Here is an 11,734-nt window from a genome sequence, read left to right on the forward strand (position 1 = left end):
TTTTAAATCTTCACTCCCCATTAGTCATGAACATATGCAACTGCATGATAGTAGCTTTGACAACATCGTTCAAATGAGACCAGTACTATCTGGAAGGCCAAGGGCAGCTGAAGCATGGGAGCACAGCTACCTGCGAGTATCCTCCAATCCAAATATCATTCTGACTTGGAACTATATCTCCATTCCTTCACTGCTGCTGGGTTTAAAAAAAACATATAACTTCTTTCCTAACTGCATTGTGCATATACCTTCAGTGTAAAACTGTAGTGCTCTAACCAGATGGCTCACCAACACCTTGAGCGCAATTGGGGATGAGCAGCTGTTACTTGCCAGTGAAACACATAGCCTAATTATATGTATATATGGATATGGTTGTATAAATCTCTGCTAAGGCTACAGCTGGAACATTATTTTCTGTTCTGGACACTGCAGATATATACAATGCAGACTCACCAAGATGACACAAGAGTTAAATGTCTCATTATGTTTGTATTCTGTACTGAAGAAAGTTAAGGGACTAGCATATTTGAGGTGTTCGAGGTAATTAAGAGATTTGAAAGGATTTGAGCTGTAGGGAGAGGCTGAATAGGCTGGGGCTGTTTTCTTTGGAGTGTCAGAAGCTGAGGGGTGACCTTATGGAGGTTTATAAAATAATGAGGGGCATGGTTAGAGTAAATTGACAAGGTCTTTTCTCTGGGGTGGGGTAGTCCAGAACTAGAAGGCATAGTTTGTGTGTGAGAGGGTTAAAATTTAAAAGGGACCTCAGGGACAGTGCATTATTTGTGCAGAGGGTGGTGTGTGTATGGAATGAGTTGCCAGAGGAAGTGGTGGAGACTGGTACAATTACAACATTTAAAAGGCATCCGGATAGTTATATGAATAGGAAAGGTTTAGAGGGATATGGGCCAAGTGCTGGCAAATGGAACTAGATAAATTTAAGTTACCTGGTCGGCATGGATAAATTGGACCAATGGGTCTGTTTCTGTGTTGTACATCTCTATGACTCTATAAATGAAGAACAACAATTTCCTTGAAGAAGAGTACATAGCAAATTAGAGTTGACATGTTCAAAGGTGAAGCCAGGAAGGACTTTTTCACACATTACAGAATGGAAGTATGGAACATTCAAAAAGTTATTGATATGGGGGACAACTGGAAACTTAAAAACCGTTCTTGATTAAGTGTTTGTTTGACAGGTATATTAGATGGATAACTTAAGTGGCTCAATGGAATTAAGTTATGAATTGTAATCTAATTTAATAGCAGAACAAACTTGAGGATTGAAATTTTGTTCCTTTGAGAATGGTCCAACACCATTAACACTTTAGTTAAGTGGAAAGAATAGTAAAACAAGGATTGTTCAGCTTATGAAGAAATTGAGAGGAGTTTTTTTTAAGATGTTCGCAATCATTAAAGACCTAGACAGATAGGAAGAAATGTTTACCATTGGAAATGTCATGTACGAGACTTAAGATAATCAACAAAAGAAGCAACAGTGACATGAACATAAAACGTTTTACACAATGAGTGGTTATGATCTGGAATGCACTAACTACAAGTGTTGGGTTGTGACTTCAAAATGGGAATTGGATAATTGAAAAATAATTTCCAGGGGTGTGGGAGAAAGCAGAGCAGCAAACTTACTTAGCGGCTGTTAAGGACAGCTGAATGGATAGTGATCTGAATACCCTTCTGAGCTATGTCTAGAGACAAAACATGGAATTTGCTTCTACAAGGAAGTGAGACGACTACCATATACACACAGGGGTAAAATAAATAGACTCTTGTCCAGATGTAGTTGGTTGAGAGGAATAGGTGGAGGCTGATCTGGTAGCAACACCGCCAAACTATTGGGTGCAAAAATAGAAATTGCTGGAGAAACTCAGCAGTTCTGACAGTATCTGTAGAAAGAAAGAGAAACAAAAGTAGACATTGCTGGAAAATCTCAGCAGGTCTAAGAGCATCTGTAGAGTGAGAAACAGAAACAAAAATAGAAATTGCTGGAGAAACTCAGCAGGTCTAGCAGCATCTGTGGAGAGTAGAAAAAAAACTAATACGTTGAGTCGGCCTGGGGTGGGGAGGTGGCGGGGAGAGTGCGCTTCCCTTACAAGGACAACGGTAAGAGTTCGGCCCCGCCTTTTCCAACGGCTGGAGGCCTCGCGAGATCCGGGGAGAGGAGGGAGATCCAAGCGGAGAGCGGCCGCCTTTCCAAGCGAACAGCCGGTAGGTCAGCACCATAGGCCGGGGCGGGGGTGGGCGTTTCGACAGTTCCAGGCCGCAACCCCGTTAATAAAGCTGCGGGCCGGGTATTTCCGTTAATACACTTCCAAATCCCTCCCGTAATAGTATTCCAGGCCGGGGTTTCCCCTGCATACAGCTCCGGGCTGGGGCTTCAGCCGTTACTTTAGTTTCGGATAGATCTCCGGTGGCGGGCTCCGCAGAGGATATTCACTTCCAGTCGGTGCCTCCGGTTGGTCGGGTGTCCCCCTCGAGTGCTCTTATCCCCTGTCTCTCGGGCATTGTACCTGTTTCTGCAGGAAAGTGTTGAATAAAAGCTTAACATCCTCCAAAAATGCGAGTCTAACTAGCCGTGTGAGATGAAGGGGTATTCCAAAGGTTTTCTTTGTCGCTTGGGAAATTATCTAGTCAGAGAACAGAAAATTCACAAACTTGAGTCAGCTGTGCGCTGAGTTGTCTGATGTGAGAGTTAGAGGATGCCTGTTTGTCCTGCATCTTTCTGAGTTGTGCCATGGTCCCTTGCTTCCGATGCCTAAATAGCAGCCTCTGCTGGACATGTGCGCTCTCCAACATTGGCGGAAGAGAGCAGTACTGTACTTACAATTGAGAAGCTTTCTGTGGTTGAATGGACTGCTAACGATGTGAAGAATGCCCCTTTGGAGGAAGTACTGATAAATGACAGTACCTGTACAATGCTACTTTGTGGACACATAGCGTTTTACATGTCCACTGGACGTCTCAAAGTGCCATATAACCAGTGAAGTATTGTAGTTGTCAGGTGGGAACACAGCAACCAATCTGCACACAGTAACCACTCTCAAACGGCCTGATAGTGGTGCAGTTTTTGTGATTTGAGGGATTAACATTTACCAAGACCAGGGATAATGCCTGTGCTCCTCTTTGAAATTGTGTCATGGGATCTTTCACATCAACCAGATAGACAGATAGGGCCTTGGTTTAACATTTCAAGAAAGACAGGAAGTCAATATGCAGTAAACCTCTACTGTTCTAGACTTTTCATTCAAGCCCTGAAGTGGAAACCTGAACCCAGAATCTTGCGATCAGAGGTGAGAATGCTACCAAGTGAGTCTCACAACTTTAGAAGAGCAACAGTACTAATAAAATTGGTAAATAAATGCCCATTTATGGTCTCCTGAATAGGTGGGATCCTGTAACTAGTGGAATGACACAGGGATCATTTGGGGGTCAGTTTATATATCTATATATATATATATATATATTAATGACTTGGATGACAAAAGTGATTTTGCCTTTGCCAAGTTTCTCATGACACATAAATAGGTGAGGAGGCAAGTAATGAGGATAACAATCTGCAGAACAATAATCAGTTGAGTGAGTGGAGGCAAAAACGTTAGGGTTAGACAAAATATAATAAAATATGAGGTCATGCAATTTGGCAGGAAGATGGAAGAGCTGAATATTTAAATAGAGAGCAATTTCAAAATGCTGCAGCACAGAGGGATTTGGGAATTCTCATACTTGAATCCTAGCATCCATGATTTGCAAGTAACAGGGAAGGCAATGAAATCTTAGCTTTTATTTCAAAGGGAATGAAGTGCGATAATAGGAAAGTCTTGTTAAACTACATGAGCTGAAAATGTGTTGCTGAATAAGGGATTCCTGAAGAACGGCTTATGCCCGAAACGTCGATTCTCCTGTTCCTTTGATGCTGCCTGACCTTGCGCTTTTCCAGCAACACATTTTCAGCTCTGCAGCCCTCACTTTCTCCTCGAAGATTTTAAACTACATGAGCCAATCGCAGAATACTCTGAACAATTTGGCCTCTTATATTAGAAAGATACACTGGCATTGGAGGCGGTCCAGAGAAGAGTCACTAGGTTGATCCTGGGTTTGGAGGGATTTTCTTAGAAGAGATTGAGTAGTTTAGATTTGTATTCATTCTTAGGGGACTTGACAGAGTAGATGTGGAGAGGTTTTTGTGGGAGATTCTAGGACCAGAGGGCATAATTTCAGAATAACGGATTGTCCATGTAAGATGGAGATGAGGAGGACTGTTTTCTCTGATGATTTATTACTGTGGAGGACTATTGAGGCGGAGTGATATAGTATATTTTAGGCTGTGATAGGTTTTAATCACTAAGGGAATCAAAAGTTATGGATTGTTATGGGTGAGGCCAGACCACTCAAAACATTCTTAAGCAGGCAGCCCAGACCGTAACTTTGCAATTTGTTTCAGTAAGTGTACAGTGACAGTTATCCAGAGTAAGTTAGCTAGATTGACTACCAGGTTTTAAAGCAGGCAAAAATTTAATTCACAAAATTACAGAATGCAATACAAAGAACGGAATAAAGAATACCCACAGACTTCAGTCTATCCAAACTAGACTTAATTATGCTATTCCAAAACATATGTGCAACAGTCCCAAAAAACAAACTCTAGAGCAAAAATGAAACATAAGGCTTACAGGTCGAAGTTAGAAGGGCAGAAGGAGAGAGTGTTTAGCAGCCTGTTTCCACACAGCTTCTGCTGCACTGACTCAAACAAGATTTCAGCTTTTAGGACTGACCATTCCCCTTTCGTTATACTGGACACTTCTAAAACATAAAAACTTTGGACGAAAGTCTCATCCCTTTACATTAAACAAAAAGACCTCCCAATATCCTTTTTATCTCTATACTAAACCAGTCGCCTCAGAGCCTGGGGCTGTTTTACAACCGCTCTGAAAAAACCAAGGACACATCCTTGTGAAGAAGGACCAGCTTTGTGACAGGATATAAGACAGGAAAGTGGAATTGGATTATCAGATCAACTGTGATCTCGTTGAATGGCTGAGCAGAGTCAGTGGGCTATATGGCGTAGTTCTCCTACATCTAATGGTTTTAATGTATAGTAAATTAAAAATTGACCACAAGCAATATGTATACTCTTTTACCATCTCAACTAATCTCTCATCATAGTTTCATCATTGTATGGGAAAGCAGTGAACAAATTTGTATTTCATATGTGGAGTTCATTGTGATCACGTAGTTTGTAAGCTTAACATTTTTATGTTTCAGGGTGCCTCTGCAGATCTTGAGGAGGTAGAAATTTTTAATTGAAGTCAAGTAATGCCCAGAGCCTAGAAACTTGTGTGCATTAGATAAGGATAGAAGTACATCAGAGCACATAGAGGAACAGGAGTAGGCATTGCAATTCTACTGTGCAATTCAGTGAGATCATGACTTACCTTCTATTTCATAATTTTCCTGCACTATCCCTGTATCCCTTGATGCATTTGATGCTGATTGTACCTCCCTTATCCAGCCAACTCGAACTCTGACAACCATTGTGGTGTGGCATTCAGAGTATTTCCAGTTAAAGACAGCTCTGTCAATTTTGAGATTTATTTTAAATGTTAGCAGTCAGTCACAAGTGATTTATTGCTATTTTCACAGGGAATAGTTTATCATTACTAACTGGATTTACTGTTAGCCAGAAACCAAGTTTATTAGTTTGTGTCCTAGTTAGATCACCTCCTCCCTGTCAGATCTCCATCAGAGTGCTGGTATTCTGAAGTACTTCCTCAAAGTTGTCCTTTTCAGCATCATCATTGCATTACCCTCAGGAATTTCAGCAGCTGAGGTGTCCAGAAAGAGCAGGTGGACAAGACACGGACTGGGCTTTAGTCTGGGTGTGAGAGAAATGGCACTGGATAGGATCCTGAGGAGTGTATTGCACATTGTGACTGTGCTGGATTACAGAGTTACAACCTATATCAATTTCAGTCTTGGACATACCGAACAACTAAGCCTCCACAGCTGTTTGTGACAAATAATTCGATAGATTCACCATTCTCTGAGTGAAGAAATTCCTGCTTATCTCTGTCCAAAGTTGCCTGCCTCGTATTCTGAGCCCGTGTACTGGTTCTAGATCCCATAGCCAAGGGAAACATCCTTCCTTTTGATTCATGTAAGAATTTTTTATGTTTGAATGAGATGACCTCTCAATTTTCTAAAATCCAGAGAACAAAAGTCCAGTATATTTAATCTTTCTTCTCTGACAATTCCTCTATCTAGGTTGATGACCGGATCATTCATTGTAATGATGTTGAATGAAGGATAAGTTTATTTTTGTCTGGGACAACAGGGTGTTCTCTCCCTTTTCCTCAGAATAGTGCAATGGAATCTTTTGTATCCATCTAAAAGGACAAACAGAACCTTTAATCCTCATCCAAAATTATGCCTCCCTCTTCCTATTTGTGCTGGGTTTTTTATTTTTGATTCTAATTCTCTGCTGAGAAGGAAGAAAGATTCTTGTATCCCTTAATGTTGCTTTCTGTGTCAAGCCACATCGAGAACACCTAGAGCATTAATAACCAAATCAAGGCTCCATTTGTATAGCTCTTGGTAGCTGAAGAACTGGAAGAAAATCAGCTTTGTGGCTTTGACTGGAATGGGGCAACATCAAGAGGTTGAAAATACTTATTAACAATGTCAGAAGTCACATGACACCAGGTTATTGTCTAAACAGGTTTATTTGAAATCATAAACTTTTGGAGCGCTGCTCCTTCGTCAGGTGAAATTAGGTTTATTTGTAATTGTCTCTCTGCCTTAATTAATCGGTTCATAGGTCATCCCTTCAATTGTTACTCACACTGTTTTACACTTGTGATCACCTGCAAAGACTTGTTATTTAACCTGTATTCCACTCACACTAAAAAAAATCTCCACTTGACGAAAGAGCAGCTTCTGAAAGCTTGTGATTTCAAATGAACCAGTTGGACTATAACCTGGTGTCGTGTGACTTCTGACTTTGTCCACCCCAGGCCAACAGCAGCACTTCCACATCATGGCTACTTCTTAACATGCTTCTCTTTTAAACAGAATTTTTTCCTAACAATGTGTTCTGCTGTACTTGCAAAGCAGGAGACAGAATGGATGATCTCGGCGAGAATACCACAGTCTTCTCAACCTTACGTTCCTTCAACAACTTTTTGTCGGAAGGTTCAGATACAATACCCAGGACGAGCGAGCCAAACTCTGTCTCTAGAATGTTGCAGTTGCAATACGAGCAGAGAATACAGGTGAGTGCATTGTCATAGAAAATTGATATTGGAGTACGCTACTCAGACATTTGAACTTGCTGGACTATTCAATATGGTTATGGCTGATAATCCAACTCACCTGTTCTTGTTTTCGCCCCATAACCTTTCATCCCTTCAGCCCTAAGAACTATATATAACTCCTTCTTGAAAGCATTCAATGTTTTGGCCATAACTTACTTTGGCAGAGAATGCAACAGGCGCACCACTGGGTGAAGAAATTTCACCTTGTCTTGGTCCTAAATGGCCTACCATATCTTGTGACACCCCCTAGTTCTGGGCTCTCAGGTCATCGGCAACCTCCTTCCTGCATTTAGTGGTCTAGTCCTGTTGGAACCTTATAGGTTATTAAGATCCCCCATCATTCCTCTAAACTGCAATGAATATAGTCCTAGTTGATTCAGTCTCCCTTCATATGTCAGTTCTGCCATCCTAGGAATCAGCTTGATAAGCCTTTTTTGCATTCCCTCCTTTGATAGAATATCCTTCCTCAGATAAGGAGACCAAAACTGCACATAATACTCCAGATGTGGTCTCACCATGCAACTGTAGTAAGACATCCTTGCTCCTGTACTCAAATCCTCTCACCATGAAGGAATATATATTGTTTGCCTCCTTCACCACCTGTTGCATTTACATGCTTACTTTCAGCAATTGGAGTACAAGAACATGCAGGTCTTGTTCCCCTTCCTGGTCTGTCATCATTCAGATGATAATTTGCCATCCTGTTTTTGCTACTAAGAAGATAACCTTACATTGATCCACATTATATTTCATTTGTCATGAATTTGCCCATGAATTTTCCCACTCAACTTGGCCAAATCTCACTGAAGCATCTCTGCATCCTTCTCACTGTTCACCCTTCCACCCAGCTTTATGTTATCTGCACACTTGGAGATATTGTATTTAGTTCCCCATGTAAAACAATTTATGTTGTGAATAGTTGGGGCCCATGCATTGATCCACTCATCACTGGTTGCCACATGATAAAAAACCCGTTTATTTCTTCTCTTTGTTTCATGTCTGCCAACCAGCTCTTTATCGATGTCAGTATATAATGTGGTTTAATTGTATCTCGTATGTGGAACCTTTTTGAAAATCTTCTAAAGTAAACCCCATCCATTGGCTCCCCCTTATCAACTTTGAGTTAAATCCTTGAAAACGTTCTCATAAATTTGTCAAGCACGATTTTCCTTTTCAATAAATCCATGCTGCAACTGTCCAATATTGTACACTTTTTCCAAGTGCTCTGCTATTAAATCTTTTATTATGGATTGTAGTCTTTCCCTACTGCCATTGTCAGGCTAACTGGTAAATAATTCTCTGTTTTCTTCTTTTTCAAATAGTCATGGAATCCCAATAGTGCAGATGGAGGATCTGCAGATGAAGTTAAAATCGAACCTGGGGCCCTAGCGCTGTGAGGCAACCATGCTAGCCCTGTGCCACTGTGATGATGGCAAGCAGTGGCGTTATATTAGCGATACTTCAATTCATAGAAACTGTTCAGAGTCTTTAAAATCTTGAAAGATAACCACTGTTTCTAGGGTCACTTCTTTCAATGCGTTGGGATGTAGATTATCATGCCTTGGGATTTACTGGCATTTAATCTCATCAATTTCCTCAATTCCATTTCCCTACTAATACTGATTTCCTTCAGTTTCAACCTCTTGCTAGATGCTGTGTTCCGCAACAATTTTGGGATGTTACTTGTGTCCTTCTTTGTGAAGATAGAACCAAAATATGTACTTAGTTGTCTGCCATCTGTTTGTTCCCCATTACAATCTTGCTCCAGTTTCTTACTGTATGGAACCTACATTTGTCTTCCCTAATCTTTCCGTGTTCACATACCTGTCATTTGGGGTTATCCAGTCTGCGAAATATAGAACACTGCATAGTTCTTGAAGAGTGCTTTCAGGAAGCAAGAGGAAGAAATGGGTGGGGTGGGCAAATGTGGATGATGGGAGAGCAGAAACAAACAGAATGCATGTCATTGGGAACATTTTCTAGGATTTTCCTTAGCACATCAAGGGCCCATAGCATCAAAGAAAATTGAGAAAAATGGAGATAAAGTGGAGTTGAGATGATTCAACCATTGGTCTTAATGAATAGTGGGGCAGGGCCATATGACCCATTCTGTGCCTATTTCTTACATTCTTAATGTCTTCAATACAGTTCATATATCTCCATCTTACTCCCCCAAAAAGTTAATGTATTAACATTTTTTTGCCATGTGTTTATCAGGCTGAAGAGCAGGCTGACTACGTTCGTTCCCATTCACGCATTCTAGAGGTGGAATGGGAGAAACAGAAGATGGAGGTCAGCCATAAACGGGCTAGGATTGAGTTGGAGAAAGCAGCACAAAATAGTTCTTGGAACTATGAGGTACTGACATTAGTCTAGGAAGGTCTCCAAACTGTTCTGATATCAAACATTCTTCACATTTCACAGTTTTCTGGTTTTAGTTGTCGTCTTTCTCTTGTCAGTGCTGCAGTGTTGTTAGGTGCTAGGAGAGTGTGGGATTGAAAACTATTCCTCTTGATTATTAGTTTAGGCCTTTAGATCATCATTCCAGCAACATAACCTTTATAATAAGGAAAGAATATTCACTTTGTGGCTTGTCAGATTCTTCCTCAGCCTGTAAATCTCGATCTACTTCCTCACTATTCTCAAGTGACAAGTTTGAGAATGTAGAAACACCGAACTGCAGAATGTGATTTATCTGTTTTTGTCTCTATATGCAATGGAAGTAGTTGAGCTTGAGAAGCTAGTTTTGTCTATCTCGAAGGACAAAAACAGAAATTGCTGGATAAGCTCAGCAGGTCTAGTAGCATCTGTGGAGAGAAATCAAAGTTAGTGTTTTGGGTCGAGTGACTGTTCCTCAGACCCAAAAGGTTAATACTAATTTCTCTCCACAGATGTTGCCAGATCTGCTGAGCTTATCCAGCAATTTCTGTTTTTGTTTCAGATTTGCGGCATGTGCGGTTCTTGCAGTTTGTTTATCCCAAACTGACCATGAAAGCTAACTTGGTGTTCTTAATTATATTGATTTCAAATCAGAACTATTAATGTCCTACATGAATAATTTATTCTTATTTGAAGTATCTTATTTTGTGTTTTTTCCCTTCTAATGTAGCGGGAGGCAGATCGCAACCAGGAACTAATAACGCAGGTAAAACAACTGCGGGAGAAGGAGGCAGATGTTGAGACAAAGTTGAAGGACCAGATTGATATGAATAAGTCATTGAAAGAGGACCTTGGGCTTCAAAGCAAGAAGCTCCAAGAAAAAGAAGAAAAGCTTGCTGAAGCTAATCAGGTAAAGAACAGAATCTGCAACCGATAGAACATAGTCAATGCAAAATCTAAAATGCTAAGCAAAAGAAAAATCATTATGATGTGGTGAAGATTAATGGGAGACCAGAGGATTGGGAAAAATAAGCAGAGGATAAGTAAAAAAAAAAATAACGTGGAAGTATGAGAGAAAGTTTCTGGCAATATTAAAGAAGATTTTTTTAGATACCTAAAAGTAAGAGAGAGGCAAGAGTAGACATTTGACCATAGGGAAATGAGCTTGGAGAAGTAGTAATGGGGAACAAAGAAATGGCAGAGATACTGAATAGGCACTTTACATCAGTTTTCACAGTGGAAGACACCAGCAGCATATCAGAACTTTGAGAGTTGGGGGCAGAGATCAGTATACTGGCCATCACTAAGAAGCAGGTGGATAAATCACCCTGACCAGATGGACTGCACTCCAGATTTCAGAAGGAGATAGCTGAGGAGATTGTAGAGGTGTCGGTGATCTTACAGGAATCATTGGAGTCAGGGAGGGTGCCAGAGGATTGGATAATGGCTAATGTAATACTGCTGTTGAGAAGTGAAGGAGGCAGAAGAAAGGAAGGTATAGGCCGGTTAGTCAGACCTTGGGTATTGATAAGATTTTAGACGTCAGTATTCAGGATGCGATTATGGAACCCTTGGAAGTACATGATAAAGTAGAATTTATGGTTTTATCAAGGGTTAGTGTTGGGACCACAACTATTTGGGATCTACATTAACAATCTGGACAAATGAACTGAGGAAGTTGCTGCTAAGTCTGCACTTACACAAAGATAGGTGGAGGGCCAAGTAGTGTTGAACAAGCTGAGAAGCTGCAGAAGGTCTTGGACTGGTGGAGAGGTGTTTTATAAATTCTCAAGGATCGGGTTCGCAGGAGAGTAGTCTGACACAGACCAGGAGAAAAGAACTGAGAGACGAGTTTGCTAGAATATAAGTATTTTATTCCCCGCAGTGTCGCCTCAACCAGGTCTCGTACTTACAACGGGTCTGGTTTATACTCACTCTACATGTTACCGGAACTGGGAGCCGTCAGTTCTCGTAGAGCGGTTGCCAACAACCCACGCGCGGCGGTTAACCGTAACCCGGAGCAGACTCTA

The 11,734-nt window shown here is 40.9% G+C and overlaps 1 protein-coding gene across 2 annotated transcripts in view; it reads left to right on the top strand.

Moving 5' to 3' along the window:
- Nucleotides 1-1,982: 1,982 nt before the first annotated feature.
- Nucleotides 1,983-11,734, top strand: part of mad1l1 (mitotic arrest deficient 1 like 1) — a 906,958-nt gene continuing 897,206 nt past the window's right edge. The window contains exons 1-4 of one of the 2 annotated variants that reach the window (XM_043711818.1): nt 1,983-2,223; nt 7,126-7,283; nt 9,543-9,683; nt 10,435-10,614. In XM_043711818.1, the coding sequence (XP_043567753.1) occupies nt 7,134-7,283; nt 9,543-9,683; nt 10,435-10,614 (471 nt within the window). In that variant the 5' untranslated portion in view covers nt 1,983-2,223; nt 7,126-7,133. The remainder of the gene's footprint in view (nt 2,224-7,125; nt 7,284-9,542; nt 9,684-10,434; nt 10,615-11,734) is intronic. The other variant, XM_043711819.1, reaches the window with a different exon arrangement.

The sequence above is a fragment of the Chiloscyllium plagiosum genome, chromosome 21 (genome assembly GCF_004010195.1).
Source record: "Chiloscyllium plagiosum isolate BGI_BamShark_2017 chromosome 21, ASM401019v2, whole genome shotgun sequence".
NCBI classification, from domain to species: Eukaryota; Metazoa; Chordata; class Chondrichthyes; order Orectolobiformes; family Hemiscylliidae; genus Chiloscyllium; species Chiloscyllium plagiosum.